The following is a 23928-nucleotide window of genomic DNA, read 5'->3' on the forward strand; positions in this document are numbered from 1 at the left end:
CCTGAATTATATAAGTTGTTATACCTAGAAACATGGCGAAAATGGATATTTTAGGGCTGTTGACAGTATTTTCTGATTAATGGAGTGATAAAAAGAGATATCCAAAATCCCTTCTGTAAAAGCCTTAGATACTAATATGACTACAAAATGAAACGAGCATTATGAACCTGGCTTTATCCAAAGTTCAGATTTCGGTTCCTGAAATGTGTTAAGATATGCGCACATTTAATGAGATAATGGGTAATTTGCATATTCAGAAAACTTGTAATACAAGAAACAATTGCCTCATTGTAGGTAATTAACTGGAGAGATTTCCAGCTGATATCTTTAAGTTAAAAAAAATTACCCTATTCACCTGGTGTCTCGCCTCTGTTAGGCTTAATACACCATTATAGACCTACATCACTTAGCAACAGCTGCACATGCCCACATGCTAACTATGGGTCTTACGAACCTACATAACATTACAAATAGTCAGGAAATATTATTTACAATATTAATAAAACTATTAATTCAATTTTAACTGATTGACAAGGCAAAACACTGCACAGCGGCAGCAGCATTAAATAAAAAATATCGTCTTACCTTGTGTTGGGGCTTCACAAAACTCCAAATGTAGCCTGGGGTGGCACTAATGAAGACCCTCATTAGAGCAGATAGATCCACATTATCCAAAATGTTTCTATGGACATGCATCAAAGTCAGATGTGTCAGTCTCTTCTGTGTCATATTACTCTAGTTGTAGAGGTGGTGGGCTGAGGAGTAGCTGGTGGTCCACTCTTTTTATTGGGTTGTTTGTTGGAGAAAAAAATCCAAAATCCTTTTTTGTGCCATTCTAGAAAGTTGTCACTCTGCAGTGTGTGTGTCGCGTCAATTACGTCACTCTCCCACGACCTACGACCTAGATGACTCGGATTTTATTTATTTGGAAAATAAATTCAAGCCACCTGACTGATACAAATATATACTATGACTATTATATACTACTGTATACTGCTAATTTTATTTTAAGTGAAATCATAACTATTTGATGTAGTTTAATCATTTTTATTTAGGTGGTCACTCAGTTTTTCAAATGTACACCACTCGCCAACAGGGGGTGCTGCAGCACCCCCAGCACCCCTACTTCCCGCGGCTATGGCTTTAAGGGTTGTTTATATTTCACATCATTAATCAGAATCTGCAAAGTAACTAAAATAAATGTAGTGGAGTAAAAATACCAGGTTAACCTCTGAATTGTAGTGGAGTAGCATTACAAAGTAACAATGAGCTGTCATGTGGGTATTAATGCTGCGCATTGTGGACACAAGCGATTTTCACCCATTTAGTAATTACATGTTTTAAATGTGTACACACCAATGTGTTTCCTATCCCCTAAACCTCCAGGGCTGTACACAGTTTAATACTGGCAACTTCTAATCTTGGGAAAAACGTCTTTTAAAACTACAATTCCCAGTAGATACGCGCCATAGAGAACATGTTGCGAAACACAATAGCCAGCATGTGTATTTCTCGGGGGGCGTTCGAGTCCAGTTTTGAATAGTCTGCCGTGGTTTCGTTCCATTTCAAAGAGCTTGACGCTCGGCGTAACCTTGGCGCACTGCCACTCCAACATCACGGGGTTTGTCAACGGGACTGTAGTCCCAAACGATAGCTGGGGATTATGGGTAGTGTAGTGTCTTCGGCCATCCTAAATCTCGAAATGTCCCGTCTGTTTCTGGTGACTTTATTTACGGCTAAAAAGCATGCTAAAAAGCCCAAGATTATAGAATTAAACGAATAAATAAAAACAAGGATAATTGTGTGTTATTGTTGAGTAAAAAACAGTGTGTTATTTAGAAAAGAATAACAAATTAGAAGGAAAAGATTAAAAAAATACAGATTTCAGTATTTTGAGGCTCTAAACCCCATTTATTTTCCTCACAGACGACAAAAAAAGTCCGACATTATACGATTTAAAATAAAAACAAATAAATAAAAAGATAAAACACTGGCATGTAATTTACGTTAGAATAAATAGAATGGTTTTGAATAATAGATGATAGTAAAAATCTACGTCACTTTACAGCCCCGCCCACTTTTGGGGAAACCAACGCTGTCATTTGAACGGCGATCAAGACTGAAGCCACAGATATCTTCTTTTACTGTCCTTTCTTCTTAGAGGAAGTACAGAAACACGTAACTCTGGATTTGTTTTAATGTGTGAGGTGCAATAAACGACACAGCAGCTTTTTGTCATGTTAAAACTATTATTTTCTGCCTCGCTCATGAGAGTAACAGCTGGCGAAATGACAGCCTCGCCTACTGATTTTAATTTAACCATATATCGAGCCCGATTGTCGATTTCAAAGGTGTGCTCTAAAATGATATTTATAAATCACTATTATCATTATTATAAGCAAGACAATAAATGGCAAAGATATGTAGAAAATAAACGTATTTAAGATACGTTCATAACGAACGTAACGTGGGAGTAAATAAGTTTCTAGCTAAACGTAATTCAGAATGCAGTTTAGTTCTGTGGGAACGTAATTTTTAGGAGACAGGGTTGATTTATATAGTGCCTTTCAACCCTATGGGACAAAGAGCTTTACAATTAGCCTCCGGACACATTCACACATGCATTCATACTTTAATACACACATGCTCTACAGAGGCCTGTTTTGACCCTTGTATGATAACGGTTGGTTTAGTCTTTAAATGCGGTTCTGTCTCGGGATCAGAAATCCCTTTACCACTGAAATGCACTTAGCCTATCACTGAAATGCACTTGGAAGCAAACAATAACAATGGCTGGATCCAGTCCATAGTACGCTTGGCAGGATTTTTAGAGGTCAATGTGGATTAAATAGTTCAATGAAAAACCTCATTTAGTTACAGTGCAACTAAAATCTCCTTTTTCATGAAAAATACTCAGTTGCAACAAAACCCTACACCATGTCATCAACCTTTATTTTTTTAATTGTATAAACAAATGCTATGTAGCTGAATTTACTTGCATTGTGTTTTCAAATCAATCCAAATTTTTGGTTTGGTCACTGGTCCATCATGTTCAAAAGGCACGCTGTACTGGATCCATCATAGCCTCTAAAGCAGATAAAAACATTTAGGTTAACATTTGTTTAGCTGAAATAGATCATCAGAATATAAGCTATGTTTTTGATTGGACACTTACGTTGTGACTCTGATGATTCAGTTTTTTGGGTGGTAAAAAAGGAGATACAGTTCTGTGCCATGCCGAGGCAGAGAGTACAGAAGGTGTAGCTGCAGTCTCCTGAACATAAGCCAGAGCACACGTCCACACACATCTGGCAGCAGATGTCACAGCAGTGTTCAGAGCAATATCTCCAGTGGTCACACACACATGAGCAGCCATCAGCCGCTCTGCAGTCCTCCTTACTTTGCAGGCAGGAGTTGCAAGGTTTGCAAGACTTTAACCCCATGGGTCTGCCTGTTAAAAATACACACAGACAAGGGGAGACGAGTTATTGGAAGAAATCACTGTCTGGAAAGATTGACTCCTTTTCAAGTCTAGAATTGGAATTGCGGCTGTATATACAAAAAAGAAACTCTGTGGAGAAGATGCTTATAATTGACTGTCAGCCTGTCAGAATTGTACAAGTTTCCTGCTAGCTCAAATTGAGTTCAAAGTTCTTGCAGTATTTGCGGATGTCTCTGTGAACAGTTTGTCTTTAGATAAAATGCTTGATGTCATAGTTTGATCCCTGAGGCCTTTACTCCAGCCTGCTCCGTCATCTCCAACATGCATAAGACAAGGAATGAAGTCAGCCTGAACAGCAATTCTACCCTTCAAAAAAATCTTTAACCTCAAATGCCACTTCCGAGTTATTCTCTGTTAACACAAAATCAAAATTCTCAGAACACCACAGAAGTATGTTTCAGGACTACTTGTCACGGGGCCTTCAGGATAGAGACAGTGGTAAGCAAGGATAATGAGCAATGCAACATGAATGAGTAAACACTGATTTCATTATGACAACATTGCTACCAAACACCCAAGTTTCTGAACAGAATATAACAACTTAATAATGAGAGGAAAATTATGATTTCTGGATTTATATGGAAAGGCCAAATACGTTTGGAAAGATGGAAACATTTGGATAAGAGCTGCCAACACAACTTACCTCTTCAATCACTATTAGGGGAACTCCTCATTCAGAGAAAGTGCTGGGCAATGATCCCTCTGAATCTCTGTTTTAGAGAATGCAGTAGTGATGTAATTTCACCCATATTCCTGGGTGGATTAGCAGAGATAAGGTCAATCATTGTCTAAGAGGTGATTCATTATCTCTTAGCAATATTTGTACTCAAAGAATGTTCTCCAAACACTGCTCGCACCATTTGAAAAAGGAAGATTTTAGAACGCCAAACAACAATACAGTGAATAGGGCTTGACAATTAAACTTGTAGTATGGAAATGTTGACTCTTCTTTGAAACTTAATGGATACATTTGCTGATCATTGGATTAACTGGCTTCTCTTAATACAGGACGGGATTTGAATTTGAAATTACTCAGTTTTCCTACTTGTGTGTACCTCTTTCATCTGTATTATCTGAGGCTTGTTTTTATCTGAGGCTTGCAACATACCCCTTCACATCAGAGTTTAATTTAGGCCAATGAAAGGTTGCTCGGTGTTACCTATCTGTTGTTCCCTTCCCTGGACATCTGTGTGCACTAACCCTTACTCACCTCTCACTATTGAAACATAGCCAAGTACTCAAACAGGGACACATTTTGTATAGAACATATAGTGTATAGAACATTTGATACTGGCTCTGTGTAACGGTTTCCCCAAAAAATAGTACAACCTTTAAAGCTTTGCAGTCTTTTAACCATTTTATATGTGATTTTGAAGACCCATTTTGTTTTATGTCTGTTCTTTTTCATTCTAAAACTCAATACAAAACAAAGTTCACAAATACATAAATAAAGATAGCAGTAGTATACCAGATGTTTGAAACAATAAATTGCTTTTTGTTTGTACTCAAAAGTACATTTTATAGATAAAACAATGTGCAGAGTTATTGTAATGGTCCTGTTTTTACACATCAAATAAAGGCTGACATACAAATGAAAGAGTACTCACTTTGCACACTGCAGTTGGAAGAAGAATCCTGACTTTCCCAGAGCATATATAACAGATAGCTCAATGTCAAACTGATCTTACATGATCATCATTACATCAACAGTCTGAAGCCAATCACATTGATGTGTGACGCCCTGCGCACTGTCTTGAAGGCAACCTCAGTAGTCAATAGGCTGTTATGGGAGGGCCATCAGCTGATTATGCTGTGCCTTGCCCTCAGGCCAGAGGCCCAGTGTCCCACCCTTCTTACAGCTCCACCCTATATTCCCCTTTGTTTTTTTCCTCCAATACCTCAATAGCACACATAACACTTATGAAATGCTTGCTGATCTACACTCGATTGCCGGTTTTCTGTTAACTTCAGTAGACATTCTTAAAGTAAATGTGAATTATATTTCTTGTGTGGATTTACCCATTTTTTCTCTGAGCCATTTGTTTGAGGCATGTCAATAAAAAACAGCCAAGTAGATGTAGGCCAGTGCTACACAAATACATAAAGCACTAAAATAGAAAAAGCAATGTGGAAGAATACAGTCAGCAATGCTACCCATACAGTATGAATGCACATTGTGTTTTTGTTGTTTGTGGACATTTTATTGTATCGTCGGCCTTGAATTTATGACATTTTACACATAACATTTGATATGTTTGTTTATTGCATCTGTACCCATATTTCTCTTTTAAAACAAGTATTTTCCCAAGCCCCAGGAGCATGTCACAGCTGACAAATAAACCTTTAAATCCCTTAAATCATTTAAACGTATTAAACACCTCCACGTTACACGTTCTATTGTAATGTCTTTAGTACAATGCAGAATGGATCGTACAAGATATTATTTTGAAGTTGATTTATCAAACTCAGAATAACTTCAGTTTGTGGCAGATTTGACATTTCATTTTATTAAGTGTTCAACTGTCTTTAAAAACCGATAACTTCCTTCCATAAAATAAACAATGGTCCAGCGATTAAAAACTACCAAGGAAACAGATTGCCTTTATATTTTTACTTACATATTGTATTCTCACAGGAGCTATACTCATCACGGTTAATCAAGGACAGAGAACAGACTACATCTGTTCACATGACAGCTCTCCTGACATTTTATAATTTCCCTTCCTTACTTCTGTGATGGAAAGTATGGTACTAAAGCTTAATACAGTGTAAACCTAATGAAATGTAAACTGCTGTATTCTGAAAATGTCATGTCAACGGTTTGACTGATTAGGTCAAATCCCTGGAGTGACCTTTGAATGTGTGTGAGTGATCAACAGATGTTTTTGCAAGGGGGTTTTATGACACTACAGGAAGGATGAGGGGAAGGAATTTACGATAAGGGATTATCTGTATATCCCACTGTCTTGTAGGGTGTGATGGTTTTGCATACAGTGCCAGAGGGGGTATCAGCTGGCCTCCCAGAATGATGTTGTAATGTACATCTGCTTTGATGTCCTCTTATAAAGAGAGCCTGTTTTACTCAGAACAGTACGTGCTCTCTGGTGAGACGTCATACTTGCAAGTATAAAGTTCCTTATTGCTTTTAATACGAATATTGTGTTGCTGTACGTTTGTTACCTTACTGATTATTCTCCCTAGACCACAGCTGATTTGAAAGCTGCTACGACACTTCCTTCTCTATCATTCTGTCTCTTTCTCTTTTTCACAAGCCTCCTGTTTTTCAGTCAAACACACATTCCTACTTGCTCTCTATAACAAAAATACTGGACAGTAGAGCGCCAGTGAAGCAGATTTGACCTTGACGACTGAGAGTGAATTGACAGTAATAAAATGTGGTTATGAGCTTTTGTTGGCCCTAGGGCATCTATTAATGAATGACATGAGCAGCTGTGAGATTTGGGGACAAGCAGGGGAGGAGGACTGACGGAGGACAGGTGACAGCAGCTCACACACGACCCTCACCTGTGATGAGCTCAGCAGCCAGCAACTAGCACAGAGTTCACACTTAAACATTCTATGGCATGTATTCAGAGGGCTGCATCCAGACACTAATGTGCACTCGAGCGTAAAGCAATGTAGGCTACAGAAGTGTTAAAACTAGGGCCGGGACTCGATTAAAAAAATTAATCTAATTAATTAGAGGCTTTGTAATTAATTAATCGAAATTAATCGCATTTTTAATCACATATAAATATTTGACCTAAGAACAGTGAGAAGCAATTTTTTTCACATGGATTTTAGTATACCATTAGGCGCATTCACACCGCAGTACTTTTCCCACAAAGGTTCATGAGAATTTAGTTCATGAGAACTCTTTGAACCTGGGGGTGGATTAGTCAAATTAAGCCACTGACGTCACTTCTTCTTCTTCTGCTTTGGGTTTACTGGCAGGCCGCAAACCACTTCACGGCGTATACTGCCGCCCAAAGTCCCCGGCCGGAAGTCCCCGGAGTTGGGGACTGGCTTCAGTAGAAGCTGCTGGGAGTCCCAGCAGCCTTCCGAGTAAATCGCCAGAACGCCGACACCTCCTCATCTCCACCGCTCCCATGTTTTATTTTGTGTTGCCATAAGTTAGTCTCTCTGCGTTTCTGCGCTGGGCTAATGCTAATAATGCTAATGCGAGGATAATAAAATGGCGGCTTCACAAAACTTTTTGGGAGTTTTACGGGGCGTGGTTTGCAATCCGCCCAGCCAATCAGAAATATAGCTCTTTTCTCACAAGAGAGCCGTACGAAAGTCCCTGCTCTCTAGCAGCTCTCTGCTCTCTAGCAGGGACTTTCGTGGGGGTAAAAAGGTTCTCATGAACTAATTTTAGTACCGGCTCTTTTTGGTGTGAACGCGATAAAAGAGGCTAACGTCCACGCTAGCTGCTATATGTTTTGCATTGAGGTGATACTTGAGGCTTGATGTGCTGCGGTGATATGCGAATTCCTTTTTGCATAATTTGCACACAACCGTGCTCTTATCGACGCTTCCATCGGTCCGTTTTTTAAAACATTTCCCACTGTTGTTCACTGTGGTTTGTTGTTGTCTGAAGTCATGAACGTTAGTTGGTGCTCCAGTATAATCGGTACGCCTGAAACTCATCCAGTGAGAAACGTTCCGCGGTGCAAAAATAAGTGCGATTAAAATGCGTTAATTTTTTTAACGCGTTAATTGTTGTGTAATTAATTAATCTTAATTAACGCGTTAAAGTCCCGGCCCTAGTTAAAACACACAGCCACCTACAAACACTGGCCGTCTGAAAACATTCTGTCAAAACCTTGTGTTTCCTGTAGAATAAATCACCAGCTATTCCATTCCGTTATTCATGTGCTAAGTAGACCCCTCTGCACCTGAGGGCGACTTGCATTTTTTTTCACCTCCCACTCACTCTGACTCTCATACCCGGATCATCTGATACAAACCCTAGTGACAATTCAGCTTAATCCCCACCCAGCCTCCCCTGCTGCTGTGCATCCCGGGGAAGTGAATTGTTGCGAGTGTGGAAATGAGGCTATTTCATGGATTCAAGCATTTTATATTCAACACACTGAAAGTACCACACAGTTTCGGGGGGGTTCTTATACTCCAGCAGAATTTGTTGGTCTTTTCCACTGATATCGGGGATAATTATAGATAATGAATTGATTGGGGTGATAAGTGTCAGACCACTAATGGAATGCAGTACTTAACCTCCATAATCCCTTTGTGCACTTCACTTAGTGTCAGGATAATTAGATTAATGCTGCTGATACCTCCTTTTTTCTCGCATACACGCAAACATACACTGTGCCTTGGGGATTTGAGTGAACTTGTCGACACATTTGAATGCATGGACATACTGTAGTGTAGTACACAGAGAGGGAGACTAGTTTAAATAAAAGTGGTATGTTGCTGAATTTTTTTTTATGAGAGGGTTTTGTTTTATTACTTAAAGCTTGCACTTCCTGCTGTCAGTTACATGTAATTTCATGCCAGCACAAGCAATTAACATACATTTGTAATATGTATGAAAGCATTCTGAATGAATATTTTGCTATGCTCTATCATCCAAAGAGGTATCACAAGAAATATCGCATTGGATAGTTGTAATTAAAGTTACATCACTTGGCTTAACAGCAGCAGGCATGATGTCCACAATGTTCTTCTACAGCCTGCCTTGGGATGATGACTCAAGATAAGCAATGAGTAACAGTTTAAAAAGTAAAAACAGCGAGAGATTTACTGAACCTGTCGGAGAGGATATGGCAGAGCTGGGTGATATACGACGGCAAGGAGGGCATGCAGCATAGCGGGCGACTCCAGCATTTCATCAGGATTGGCAAGAAACTCATATTTTACCCGAGCCATCGCCCAAGGGCTCTGCTTCACCACCTGAATCCCTACATCACTCCTATCAACTTGATAGAAAGCAAGATCTAATTGGCAGGTAGCATGTCACATTCCGAGATGACAGGGGGAAAACGAGGGGGGAAAGATGTTAGCAGGGAGAGGCCTTGGTAGGTATCAGTTAAACACCTTGTGTGAATTTAATGTTGTTATTCTAAGAAGTAATGCGATGCATGGACTGCCATTCAATTTTGTTCAGATATCCATAGTAACTAAATCCCTTTTTTAAGGTTATCTTCCTTGTTATGGTTATAATAACATCTACCTCTATAAGGTTAGGACTAATAAGTGGAACATGGAAAACATTATATTCGCTCAGCATGTTAACATTTAGCTTAAAGCTCCACTCTGCCTAAGTACAGCTTCAGAAGGCCACTAACCGCATGACACCATTGTTTGAATATCAACACAATGTTAAACACTGTTCACCTTCACACAGAGGAACCTCTCTGGGCTTTATTTAGCCACTGCAGCTATCAGGGCAGGGTTAGTTTAACTGTACTGCCTTACTAAAGCGGTGTTTACACGAGAACGAAACGGGTTGTATCTGCTACTTTTCTCTCGCGTAGGCCTATAGCCGTAACGGAACCGTGGAAACGGACCCCGCAATCGATAACGGGTACCAAGGTGGATAGATCTGCAAACGGAACGCTCTGGGGGGCCAAACGGCTCAGTGTGTACGCCCTATATGATCATTTCCTGATAACGATGAAGCCATAGCCCCACCTCTGCTGCTCACTGCTGTAGCATGGTCAGTAGCTACTGTCAGTAGCTACTGCTAGTGCTACTGCTACTGACCATGCTATAGATGTTAGTGCAAAATCTACAGCTCCTCTACCACAACCATCAGAAACAAGTGGACATGGAGAATTACATGAACTACATGTTGCTAAATCTACCGCGGGGCATAAACAGAAGGGCAACCATGGCAATCATGCTCGAGGGTCTTCTTCGCTGCTTTTGGTGTATTTTGTGGCAGAAGTACAGCGCCACTTACAGGTCCGGCATATGTACTACAGTGTCTTCAGCGCTTACGAGAGGTCTCGTGCGGAAGTACAGCGCCACTTACAGGCCCGGCATATGTACTACAGCCTTTCCAGTGGTCTTGTGTGAACGGACACGTTAAATGAGCTGAATGCGTGTGAACGGAATACTTTTTTGATAACGAATTCGGTCCATTTGCGTTTGCGCTCCCGAGTAAATGGGGTCTAAATGTTAACTTTTGGAATTAGTTGAGGCATACTCTCATTCACCACGCGGACCTTCAGCCTGTCTAGAGATTTGAATGGGCAACTTCTCCAGAGGGCTGTTTCTTTAACTTTTATGCTCCTACCAGTCAAGGACACCCAGGCCATCTGGAGCTGTGTAGGACCTTTGGGCCAGTGGCGACTCTAGCACCACTGAAAAAATGAAATGGCCCATTCTGTTTGGCTATCCTGATTAAGACTGGCCCACTGGGTCCACAGAGGTGTCTGTGTCCAGAGGGCATCAATTTATATCATCTGAGTCACATCTATCTTTGTTGTCCCATTCACTTTAGTACGTTACTCTCCTCACACACCACGGTAACACATATCAATCTTGATGTTATGATTTGTAACACATTGCAAGGTAAATTCACACATTATTATACTGTATTTCTGAGAAGAAACCCCTGATGCAACATCATCATTTTCAGATCTCATCTTGCGGTTGTTGATTAGAGAATTTAGTAACATTTGACTAGGGAGTGTTCTGACATCCAATGCTTCAGACAGAGATGTATCAGCTCAGACAGCAACATCTACCTCTGTTTGCAAACTAGAGACCAACTACAGCATTTCCATCATCACCTGCAAAGTATCACCTGCAAAGTATCAGTGCTGTGGCAGGCTTTTCATAATGACTGATGTCATCTCTGGCACTTTCATTTACTGTTCAAAGTGATGGACAAATGCCCAGAGTGTGCTGAAGGAGCGTGTCATCAAAATGTCTGTTGTTTCTGGCACTTGACATGCTGGCAGGGTGTCTGTCTCTTTCTTGCTCACGGTTAGGCGAGAAGATCGATTATGATTGGCTTCCCAGCAAGTGGTCAAGCTGACTTGGTAATGTGTGTTGACATGGAGATCAATTGAGCCTACTCAAGCAGATGGTATTAATCAAGCAATGCATAACAACTGTTTGTGATTAGCAGCCAATAAAGGCTCATTCCCTCTCATTAAACAAAACACCCAGCGGTGGCGCTTGTGTGGCAACGAACTAGTCTTCCTACCAAACTATCTCTGACTGATGTTGTTATGGCGATTAGACAAGCCAGTGTCGTGCTTAGTCAAACCTCAACCTTTGCACACGGCTTTGGATGTTACTATTATGCAATCGAAAGTGAAACTTAAGCTCGCTCCATTGCGGAGATATTCCCGCGAGAGTGCGGAAAACTTACATTTATTCATTTATTTCAAATGTGAAATGTTACCAATATACTCACGGACCACTAGGGGGCGCTCACGGACCACCAGTGGTCCGCGGACCACACTTTGAGAAGCACTGGGCTAGAGCCATAAAGTTATGAGATAACTGGGTTAGGCAATGGTCCTTTGGCTACCTTGTACTGAACAGACTCATTTTCTCTACCTTCATTGTTATGGCGACAAAACGTGTCCGTGGGCGGACGGATGGACACAGACAGACGGGCACATTTCTCAAAAAAGGCCTCTATTTTAGTTCCTGCTACAGAAGGGTCTCCAGGAGCATCATGATGACACACAAGCTGAAAACAATACCAGCATCTCGGTCTGTAATCCTTTCCATTTCATTTGAGCAGTGTAAATGTATTGTTTCTACATTAGAAGCAGAAAAATCTAATCAGTTTATAAAATACATGCTACTGCTAACTTTAACATCTCACTCTCCCTGTTTGTGCAAACTATGCACACTACTGAAGCTTGCTTAGCATCCAGCACTTTCTCTAGCCCATTCATCAAAAGGACCAGTGCTCTTGAGAGTGACAAGATTTATACACCATGGAAGAGAGGTGGAGAATTAGCCCAGATTTATGAGCACAAACTGCAATGGCAAGGCACTGGCAGCTGCTACTTGACATTTGAAATAGAGAATGTGAAAGAAAATTGGAGACGGGGGAAACAGGAAATTGGAATAACAGAGAGGTAGAGAGGACTGACGAATAAATGAAACATGAGCTGGTCCAGGATTAAAAAAAAGGTATGTGATTGGGAAAGCTAATTTGTATTGAATAAGGCAATATCACAGCAGTTTGGGTATTATAGGTGAACAGAACATTCATTTTAGGTTTGTGTTTCACATTGAATAAAATAGTGTATATTGATCTATAATATGAAAGGGTAATTAATATAGATCCTACTGAGAATAAACATGTGTGGTTGATATCCAAAGGCAATGAGGTGAACTTCCCTCGACCTGAAAGGACTTGATGGGTGGACTACAATGCAAGATATACAGTCAAGTCCCAGTTCAGGAGCTTTCCAACTTTCTATTCACCACTGTCACTTTAGGGTTGATAACATGGTCCCATTCCTTGAGAAAGTAAGACTGTATACATTGATTCTCAGCGATTGCTGGGACACCACACTTTAGCAGAAATTATAGTCATGATAGGTTTACAAAACATCAATTCAGACTATAGCTGAACAGCAGGGCAAAAAATAAATGCTGTTCGGAAATCACAAGAAGCGCTGGAAAGCATGTCAGTGGGTCTGTATATGAAACAAAAATGTAAACAACTGAAAAGCACAAGAGTACCATCATGCAAAGAATAATTAGTTGGTTTTCTGATTTGCAAGTAAAAAACTATTACTTAACAAGCTATTCTCTATGCGTAAAAGTTCCTTCCACATCCAGAGTGAAATTGGTCCAGTAATGCATTTATTCAGAAGAGATGCTGCCATCTCACTACCTTCAGGAAATGAAAGAGCCTTTTCATCAGACCAAGAAGATGGCTGACACAACCCACGTTTACTGGTTCTATTCGTACATAGCACTTCTTAAAAAGACGGTAATTTCCCCTAAGTAAAAAATTGTGAACAGGACATGAATGCCCTGAAAGGCCACGTCATAGTGGGAAGCTGCCCTTCTCACCTTTGCTTAGAAGGCATGCTGGGGTGGCTGGAAGATTAGACAGGTGATAAAAAGCAAAGAGAGTTTTTCTGGCCGTGGCAGTATACGCAGTCACATCCACTCTGAGTGAACTGTGTTGAGGTGACACAGAACCACAGAGGACAGTCAGTGCATGGCCTTGCGGCACACATTCACATCAAAACTAAGTCCACATCTGACTCCATTAGTCTGCCAGTTGCTTGCACTCTACCTACCTTCATCATGATTCCCCCACATCCAGTGTGCAAATAAAACATCAGAGGTTGGGGACAATCCCCTGCCAACGCTAGTCAGACACGTCTTGGCTTGATGGAAAGAGCCCCAGGAGAAGGCTAGATGGCATTGGTCTACAGTTCTTTGCTACTGAAAGTTGTTGCTGCAAGGATTGTTTTTTGGGGATGACAGGACGAGCGTAGGAGAGCCTTCATTGACGCAGATCATCTCCTTCTGTCTGATGCTCTCTCAAGATCAAGATATTGTTAGGTCACAAGACACATCTTAACCTACCTAAAATAGACCAAATCTCTCGCATTGAGATAATGGAAGTATATCAACCTGAAGACTTCCCTGGGTGTTTCTTTATGCCAAGATTTATGAGATGAGGTATCATTATTTTATTCTGGCAGCCAGTATTGAGTCAGAAACAACAGAGTTAAACCAATAAAAACCTGTAAGAGCAGGACAGCAGGTCCAGATCAGAATCTATCCAGCAAACGTCAATCACACAGCACACATTCTACAGATCTGTCTCTTCTATGGAGTCTTTATCCTTTTGTGATAATAGTCTTACATAAATTGCTACACTTGATTTTACTCAATCATCACTTGATCTTAGCATAATCACTTGGGGATGGCATCAGCTGAGGCACAACAGTCTCTTTTAATGGAGTTTTCCTTATGGGTAGTGTTGTACTGTGTGCGTATAAAATATAAGAACCACGAACATGAAATGATGAAGCGGTTTCTGATGTGTTTGACTATGATCCCTCGACAGTAGAAAACCCCAAGATGAAACATAAAGACAGTGAGTTTGGGAATAGATAAAGGCTCAATTGTAGGCTATTGAGTCTGTTAAAGCCTGCAGGCATTCTTCCTGGAGTTTTGGAGCCTGACTGTATTATGTCAGATGTAGGCTGTTGCATCAACAGGAAGTTATATCTAACTTCCCTCTCTTATTGCCTGAGGGGGAAAATATAAATGAACCTGAACATGTGTTATTCATTCCAAGACTGTCGTCAAAAAGGCAACCACAAGCCTGCTCAGTGGTTAATGTTTAATAGACTTAAAGGACATGATTGCGTTTTGGCACTCTATCAAATTTGTGAAGCAGCCATATTGAGTGCCGAGATAAAATGTTTGGCTCCATACTCCTAATGACACAAATGACCTCCATCATAAGTCCATGCCTACTGAAGTAACTGCAGCTGTCCTGTTTTTAACAAAATGTCTTGACGTCACAAGGACACTAATTATGTTTTTGATATAATCACTTCACAAAAGCTCTCGATGATTAGCTCAAGTGGCTTCTCTAATGAAAATGATGTCTTGCTTTGTTAACCTTGTGTGGCTTTAACAGTCAGGTGTTGAACAGTGTAAGACGTGGGCTGCATACTGAAAATATATTTTTTTCCATCAAGAATATAAACCCTTAGCCTGAAGAACTCCATCAAATCTCCTCAGCGTTTATGCTTTTATAACTGGGTTATGGTTGGATGTGCTTTACTGCCCACTTTATTGTTGCTTTATGAAAATCAATATGTCATTTTATGGCAAATCTAACAAATACTTTCAATAAACTGTTAATGGGTCATCTAATCTCCTACGGCCAATTACTTTAGGAAAGAGGAAGGGAGCAGTCTTTCAAGCCTCATTTACAGGACAGGATCATGTTGCTAATGTTTTAATTTCTCTCTATTGGGAATCATTTCTTAATGACAGTCAGCTGAAAAGCTCTTGCAAGACATTTGTGAGAATCATCGCTGTCATTACTCAGTCTAACCAATTGTTAGTGTGTCACAGCTGTATGCTACATTATCTTTTTGTTCATATCGAAATAGTGATCGATGTCAGTCACTTTGAGAGCAAATGTTTCTAACTGACACTGCACAGTTGATGCAACTTAACATAATGACATATGCTCTAACTTGCCATGCAGTCTGAGAGAGATGAGTCACTCCTTATTTTATAGTCATCTCATTTACACTGTGATTGTGTTGATAATAAGAAGGAGAGGGTGCAGAGCGTTTGGTCTGAATGCTAATGTTTGTATACACCTTGTCTTGTGCTTTCGAGACAGCCTAAACAATGCACAACCCTCATGGGAGCTCTCCAGCACCACATTCATTTACATTACACTACAGGCCAAAACCACATAAATCAATCTGTCAATGCTAAGCTACTTGGGCATTTAAATTGGCTTAAGTTTAGCCCGCTAGTATGTTACAATGCCATCTGTACAATGTGATAATTCAAACCAATTGATCTGGTTACAAGCATTTTGCCCCATAATTCACTGTTTTGGAAATGGAGCTAATGTATGTAGACCGAGAACACAATAGTTTCATCTCTGTGGGATCGACACAGATGGGTCAAACATGCTGTTTTCATTGCACAATTCTGCCCATGCTTGCTGTGAATATATGAGTGTTGGTTTTGGAAATCATTATTTTTTAAAACCAGCTTCCTGGTAGTTGCAGCAATGCCAAGCTGTAATAGAAACCTGGAAAAGAGCACCAGCTCCACATGGTCTTTTAAAATATTATTAAAGCTAATATAGGGATTCTTATGTTTAGATGTTGCGTTGAATAGGTATGTTGCAACAGTATTATATAATCAGGAGACTAATGGCAGAGTGAGGGCTACAGGGAAGAATTTTGCATGCTAAAACCTCTGGCTTCTATATCTCTATTCATCCCTCCTAATCTTTAGTGTGCCCTGGGTATTTTATAATGCCATGATATACCATGGCGAGGTGTATGGGCTCAAGGATTTTGCAGTATGTTGATATCAGCCAAAAGGCAGAGTTGAGAAGTGGAACAATTATTTTGCTCTGCATGTAAATGGCTGCTTTAATTACCTTCCAACAGCTGCATATGAAGATGACACAGATGACCTTTATCAGCCAGTGATCTAAAACTTACCAGGGATATGCTGTTTTATCATTCTGCCTCCTATTCACATGTTTACCTCCCTTTGTTTAAAGGGATCGACACTGTCTTGTGATTTATGAATTGCTTTCCATAAGCAAGGGAACAAAGCAGTCATAATTGTTGATTTGTTGATTAGATTTATTTTCAGAGAAAACTCATAACTCTGCAGCGCAATGTCATTGATTGTTTCGCTATTTATGTGGTGCTGTTAACTACAATTGCACTCATTCTACATCTCAAAATGACCATATGTAATGAAAGTAGGTTCTTAATATGCTGTGGCGTGTGCAGCTGTCACACTATCAGCTGCTAAGATGGAGCCAACTAAACGAGAGGAAGGACAGATAAACAAAAATACAATAGCCGTGTTTTCTATTGCAAGCTATTCATTCTAAACAAGGATTTGGAGAGTAGAGTAGAAATAATAAATTGAGGAATCAGTGTGGTGAAGGTCACGGGGAGTAACACAGGAAGGAGCAATAGTTCCAAACATAAAATAGGACACAACATTCACTAAACAAATGTCAAATTGTCACGAAGCAAGCTGGATTTATGAAAGGAATTATGTTGAAAGCAAACAGTCTGATAAAGACTTGGCCCTGGAGTGGCATTGTATAGCAAAATGAGAAGTCATAATGTCACTCTTTGATTCTGCAATGGCCATTAAATGTAATGTCAGTGAATGTGTATGTATACCATTTCATGTTCTCATTTCTGTATAGTGGACAGAAATTGCCTGTAGCAAAGCACAGAATCAATCCCAATAATATTGCATCTTTCAGGGTGTGCAGTTTCTCAGACAACTTGAATGAAATGCACCCTTCACATCTCCAGTTTAAGACATTCAATTTCCTGCTGCTTCTTGGGGCAGAATACTGCAGTGAAAGATCAATGCAAAATGACTGGAAAATTGCTAATGTTATTTACATCAAAGTGAGACTGGAGGAGACCAATTATGCCACTGATTCAAGGCAATATTCCTAAGTGAGTTGTCCCTTGGGTGATAACCATATAACATTCTGATATTATTAACATTCTGAGACCCACCCACCATTGTTTCTTTTAAACATAAACTGAGATAGCTTTACAGGAGGCATTTGATGTGCTGTAGAGTTCATGTAATATTGTCTACAATTATGTATTTAGAAATGTATGGTGGAATCCTCCTAAGCCTAGAAGATGCACAAATACATGCAAATACTATTTTGTTGTGAGGGTAAAACAGATCTAAGAGTGCGGCATAGAATGTGATATTACCATTTGATGTCTTTGCTGAGACACAGCTATGCATCTTGTGGCGGCAGCGTGGTTGTATATTTCATGTTTCAATTTGCAGTTGGAGTTTACCTCTGTCTCAAGGAAAGAGCTGTGAGATGATCTGTTACTGTGGAGAAATCTGATTTTCTCGGCGAGATGGTATACGGATCCAGCAACATGTGTATTGTATCTATTTGTGTGTGTGTGTGAGAGAGAGAGAGTGAGAGAGAGTGTGTGTGTATGTGTGCTGGAAATTGTTAGGGAACACATTCTTTTCTGAGGAGAGCAGACTCATATTGGAAAAACAATAATAGCAACATGTGTGACAAATGGCTGCAGCGTCTACACAGGAGTACATAAAAGAATGAAGAACAAAGCTGAAGCAAATAGCTGGGCTGGACTTTTTTAAACATTTGCTGTTGGTATGACCACATTTGATTGGCAAAGGCTGGTAATCCATGGCAACTTTGCACTATCATGCCTGCATGCATAAGTGAAGCATGGGCCAATCTCAAATGAAACACATTTCAATCAAGCCATTTCAAATCAGGCAAGCTGATGAAAATGGAACAGCTTTCAAAAAGCCATGGTGCATCTCCCTGACCAACATGAGTGTTTATTTAGTTATGATGCTACCATTAACTACCAATTGAGAAACTGCTTGTTAGAAAATGTTTAAACATTCAAAGTTCCTAATGTCAAAAGGATCAAATCTCTAATGACTCAGATAATTACATATGAGTGAAAAAAGATTGGTCTATCCAAGTCCTAGAACCACCAAGTGAATGTCACATAAAAGCATATTATATAACAAGTTTTGTTTTCTCACCACTTCAATATATCTATAGCTTTAGCTTTAATGAAAATAACAGAATAAATTACAACAGCTATAGAAAGAAAGAAATACACAATAGGTGTATTTATTGACTAAAAAAACGCATTTGACAGACCATAACCTATTAATTTCGAAATTACATAGATATGGTGTGAGAGGAGTAGTTCTAGATTGGTTTAAAAGTTATTTAGATAACAGAGAACAATATGTACAATTTGCTGGTAGTACATCGGAGTGTATGAACATAGAATGTGGTGTCCCACAGGGCTCGGTTTTAGGGCCTAAACTTTTATTTTGTACATCAATGACATATGTGAAACGTCAACATTATTGCAATGTGTGTTGTTTGCAGACGACACCAATTTTCTTTGTTCAGGAGATGATTTAAACATTTTAGCAAAGTGTATTGGACATGAAATGGTCAAACTTAAAAGATGGTTTGATGAAAATAAGTTAACCCTAAATTTGAATAAAACTAAGTTTATGGTTTTTGCTAATAGACAAAAAAGATGAAAACATTTTACTGTCCATTGATGGAGTTTTTATTGAAAGGGTTTCTGAATTTCGATTTCCATTTGTGACACTGGATGATAATCTGACATGGAAATCACAAATAGCACATGTTAAAAGTGTCTAGGAATATTTCTGCTCTAAACAAGGCAAAGTATTTGCTAGATTACAAGGCATTGAGAATGTTATACTGTTCACTCATTTTGCCATTTTTTATTTATTGTATAGAAGTTTGGGGCAACACGTATATGACCAACATAAAGCCATTGTCAATATTACAGAAAAGAGCAGTACGAATAATTCATAAAGCTGATTCAAGAGAACACACCAACCGACTGTCTTTTAAGTCAGGACTCTTGAAAATTCAAAGACATAGTTGAGTTACAGACATTATTAGTAATGCACAGGGCAAAAAGCAGAATGTTACCAGTATATTTATAACAGTCATTTGTTTTTGGATCAGACAAGGAAGACCACAGAAGGAAATTAAATTTTAAGCATCCTTATGCAAGGAATATTCTAAAGCAAATGTGTATTTCGGTGGTTGGTGTAACATTGTGGAATTCTCAACAGAAGGATCTAAAGAATAGTATATGTATTTTTTCAGTTAAAGAAATTGTATACAAATGGGACTATATGAAGCAGAATGTGAATACGTCTATGCACTCTGGTCCTGCATTGGTAAATATTGTTGATGTCTTTGATGTGATGTCTGTTCTTTATTTGCAGGTCCCATTGTTATTATTATTATTATGCGCCGCTTTCCACCTTCTTCTCCAGTAGGACTCAGGTGAGGGTGTTGCACTTTTCCTTATACATGTGATGTTTTTGTGTTGTTTTTGTTGTTGTTTTGTTTCTTTCCGTTAACCGTCAAGTGGGAAATAAGTATTTTTTGTGTTTCTCTTTGTATCCTAAGATACTGTTATGTTTGGCTGTGAATATGTTTGGCTGTGAAAAAGAAATATGAAGGACAGACCATCTATTTCTATTTCTTTTTTTTAGAAAGGGGAAGTTCATATAAGATGTTTTTCTTCTCCCTGCTCCTTTTCGCTCAATGGTGTGTTTGTAGAGACATGTTTGTTGGCAATTATTGTACATTGGGTTTTGCGTACCATGAGCAGAACAAATAACAACACAATTAAATATTATATCGGAAATTAAACCTGATTGACAAAAGAATAAGGCTAATACCACATTAACTTGTTTTCTGCGTTCTTTAAACGAAAAGTCACTTGTTAAGAGAGAGACTTGTGCGGTTAAAAAATGCGGTCCAAGGTTGTTCAAGGCTGAACATGACATTGAAGTTTTCTAAAGAATCTCACACTGTTTTGTTTGTTGGCCAGTGTCTCTAAAGAGTTTCTAATCATTTAGACGATCAAAATCTACAGTGATATGTGTTGAAAGATGCCATTTATATTTTAAATTTCTCTTTTTTCTGTCAATATTTTTGGTTGTCATTTAGACTGGAATTACTGTATGAAGATGAATGCTTTGATCGAACACATTATGTGGAAAATCCGTCTCCCACTCCAACCTCCCTCTACCTGCTCCCTCCTCCTGCCACCCTGGAAGGGCGGAGCCTAATCAATAAAGGCAGCCAGCTCACCTGTGGCACATCCTTTCCCCCATGAACAAAGAAGCTGGCTGGCCTCATGCAACTCCTGAGCACCAATTGTTTGTCTGAGGAAATGATCAGTAAGTTTTCCTTTTCTTTGTATTGTATAGCAGCTTGAGTAGTTTATCTCCCTATTTTCTGTACTGTTTAGATTGCATTTAGTTACCTTATTTATTACATATACAGTGGGGCAAAAAAGTATTTAGTCGGCCACCAATTGTGCAAGTTCTTAAAAAGATGAGAGGCCTGTAATTTTCATCCTAGGTACACTTCAACTATGAGAGACAGAATGGGGGTAAAGAATCCAGGAAATCACATTGTAGGATTTGTAATGAATGAATTGGTAAATTCCTCGGTAAAATAAGTATTTGGTCACCTACAAACAAACAAGATTTCTGGCTCTCACAGACCTGTAACTTATTCTTTAAGAGCCTCTTCTGTCCTCCACTTGTTAACTGTATTAATGGCACCTGTTTGAACTCGTTATCAGTATAAAAGACACCTGTCCACAACCTCAAACAGTCACACTCCAAACTCCACTATGGCCAAGACCAAAGAGCTGTCAAAGGACACCAGAAACAAAATTGTCGACTTGCACCAGGCTGGGAAGACTGAATCTGCAATAGGTAAGCTTGGTGTGAAGAAATCAACTGTGGGAGCAATTATTAGAAAATGGAAGACATACAAGACCACTGATAATCTCCCTCGATCTGGGGCTCCACGCAAGATCTCACCCCGTGGGGTCAAAATGATCACAAGAACGGTGAGCAAAAATCCCAGAACCACACGGGGGACCTAGTCAATGACCTGCAGAGAGCTGGGACCAAAGTAACAAAGGCTACCATCAGTAACACACTACGCCACCAGGGACTCAAATCCTGCAGTGCCAGACGTGTCCCCCTGCTTAAGCCAGTACATGTCCAGGCCCGTCTGAAGTTTGCTAGAGAGCTAGAGGAGATCTGCATGGAGGAATGGGCCAAAATACCAGCAACAGTGTGTGAAAACCTTGTGAAGACTTACAGAAAACGTTTGACCTCTGTCATTGCCAACAAAGGGTATATAACAAAGTATTGAGATGAACTTTTGTTATTGACCAAATACTTATTTTCCACCATAATTTGCAAATAAATTCTTTAAAAATCAGACAATGTGATTTTCTGGATTTTTTTTTTTTCTTCTCATTTTATCTCTCATAGTTGAGGTATGAAAATTACAGGCCTCTCTCATCATTTTAAGTGGGAGAACTTGCACAATTGGTGGCTGACTAAATACTTTTTTCCCCCACTGTAATTATGTAAAAAGAGAACTGCTTTGCTGGATTATAATTTGAAGCATGAATATTATGTTTGAGCTGATTAAGATGTGTTTTCTTTCCAGATCAACCAGACAACAATTAGGAATAACAAGAATCAACAAGTTACAATAAAAAGAATGATCTGGAACTCCTGCCTCCATGTGCACATCTTTAAATCCATTGCGTTGTTTATCCCTGAACCAACCACCCTCACCACACAATATTCTTCATGGTCCTTCGAGCCGGAGGAGTCAGGCCGGAGGACAGAGCTGGAGTCAGGCCGGAGGACAGAGCTGGAGTCAGGCCTGAGGACACAGCAGCAGTCAGGCCGGAGGACAGAGCTGGAGTCAGGCCGGAGGACAGAGCTGGAGTCAGGCCGGAGGTCACAGGAGGAGTCAGGCCGGAGGTCACAGGAGGAGTCAGGCCGGAGGTCACAGGAGGAGTCAGGCCGGAGGACACCGCAGCAGGAGTCAGGCCGGAGGAGACATGAGGAGTCAGGCCGGAGGACAGAGCTGGAGTCAGGCCGGAGGACACAGGAGTGAGGATGAGAGTGAACTCAGTGTCAGTGAACTCAGTCAGTCTTGGTGGTAAGGAGAGGTACAGACAAGGAATCTGATCCTGGGTCCGCAGCCTTTTCTGCCTGTGTGGCTGAAGGACCCTCAATGTCTAGTGGTGGAATCTCCCCCACTCTGGTTGCTGGTTCAACTGCCAAAGTCACGTTAAGAAGGCTTTCGTAAATCCTCTTTATGGTTAAGAGTGCATTTTTACCATCTTCTGTCTCAATTTGCCATGGACAGAGGCAATCGGCCGCAAAACCATTTGTGCCTCTCTTGGCAAGAAGGAAGATGGGATGCCGCTCAAGAAGTTTCCATTTGTTGAGCAGTAGATTTGTTGAGTCATAAACTTTGTTAACACTGTTTTTTTTTGCTGCATGGCCTTCCACTCCTGTGCAACCTTTTCCTTTTGTTTGGTTAGTTTCTCCTTGTAGGGTTGGTTGGCACCACATTGCCTGCATTTCTTGCTGGCTACTCCTATTTTGTGTTTGCAAATCTGGCACACGTTTTGAGTAGGCATCTGGTTAAGGACTTGATGTTTGAGAGCCACACACAAAGTGATCAGAGTGGGTGGTCGGTTGCGCAAAAGTGAAGATCTGGATTATAACAATATCCATCCTGTGGTTTCGGATCCAAAACACTACATCACACAACTGCTGATTAAGGACTTTGACAAGGAGCTACACCACCCTGGGCCGGAGAGAGTCTTTGCCACCCTCAGGAGGAATTCATGGATCTTGCGTGGAAGACAAGCAGTGCAGAAACACCAGCATTCATGCATGGAGTGCAAGAAATGAAAGGCAAACCCAGTAATTCCTAGGATGGCTGATCTACCCTTGTCTCGCCTGCGATTATTCAAGCCCCCTTTCTGGTCCACAGGGATGGACTGCTTTGGCCCTTACCTTGTCAAAGTCGGCGAGAAAAGATGGGGAATACTTTTCAAATGTCTGACCAGACACACGGTGCATTCATATCGACCTCCTCCCTAGTCTGGACACAGACAGCTTCCTCATTGCATTACACCACTTCGTAGCACGACGTGGAACCCCCTTTGAAGTCATATCAGACCATGGCACCAACTTTGTGGGAGGGGCGAGGGAGCTGCAAAAAACCTTTGACCAGTTAATCCCTGCTCTTCAAGAACAATTGTCTAAACACAAAGTGCGTT

The 23928-nt window shown here is 40.2% G+C and overlaps 1 protein-coding gene and 1 long non-coding RNA gene across 4 annotated transcripts; one reads left to right on the top strand and one right to left on the bottom strand.

The window, feature by feature from the left end:
• Window positions 1–2933: 2933 nt before the first annotated feature.
• Window positions 2934–5328, bottom strand: LOC117548651 (keratin-associated protein 5-4-like). 2 transcript variants are annotated; one of them, XR_004569356.1, is made up of 4 exons: window positions 5110–5328; window positions 4146–4255; window positions 3176–3451; window positions 2934–3087 (listed from the first exon to the last, which is right to left on the bottom strand). XR_004569356.1 is itself a non-coding variant. In XM_034220037.1 (3 exons), the coding sequence occupies exons 1-3, from the start codon at window positions 5153–5155 to the stop codon at window positions 3053–3055; spliced, it is 357 nt and encodes a 118-aa protein (XP_034075928.1). In that variant the 5' UTR covers window positions 5156–5300; the 3' UTR covers window positions 3006–3052. The 2 variants fall into 2 exon arrangements, 1 of the variants encoding a protein (XP_034075928.1); XM_034220037.1 differs by lacking the exon at window positions 4146–4255 and having other exon boundaries at window positions 3006–3087; window positions 5110–5300.
• Window positions 5329–6556: 1228 nt separating this feature from the next.
• LOC117548732 lies at window positions 6557–22354 on the top strand. Of its 2 annotated transcripts, XR_004569364.1 has the most exons (4): window positions 6557–6626; window positions 20027–20087; window positions 20760–20992; window positions 22290–22354. It is a non-coding gene; the product is annotated as an uncharacterized LOC117548732 (long non-coding RNA). The 2 variants fall into 2 exon arrangements; XR_004569363.1 differs by lacking the exon at window positions 6557–6626 and having other exon boundaries at window positions 10344–20087.
• The last annotated feature ends 1574 nt before the right edge of the window (window positions 22355–23928 follow it).

This window comes from Gymnodraco acuticeps, unplaced genomic scaffold (assembly GCF_902827175.1).
Source record: "Gymnodraco acuticeps unplaced genomic scaffold, fGymAcu1.1, whole genome shotgun sequence".
Lineage (NCBI taxonomy): Eukaryota > Metazoa > Chordata > Actinopteri > Perciformes > Bathydraconidae > Gymnodraco > Gymnodraco acuticeps.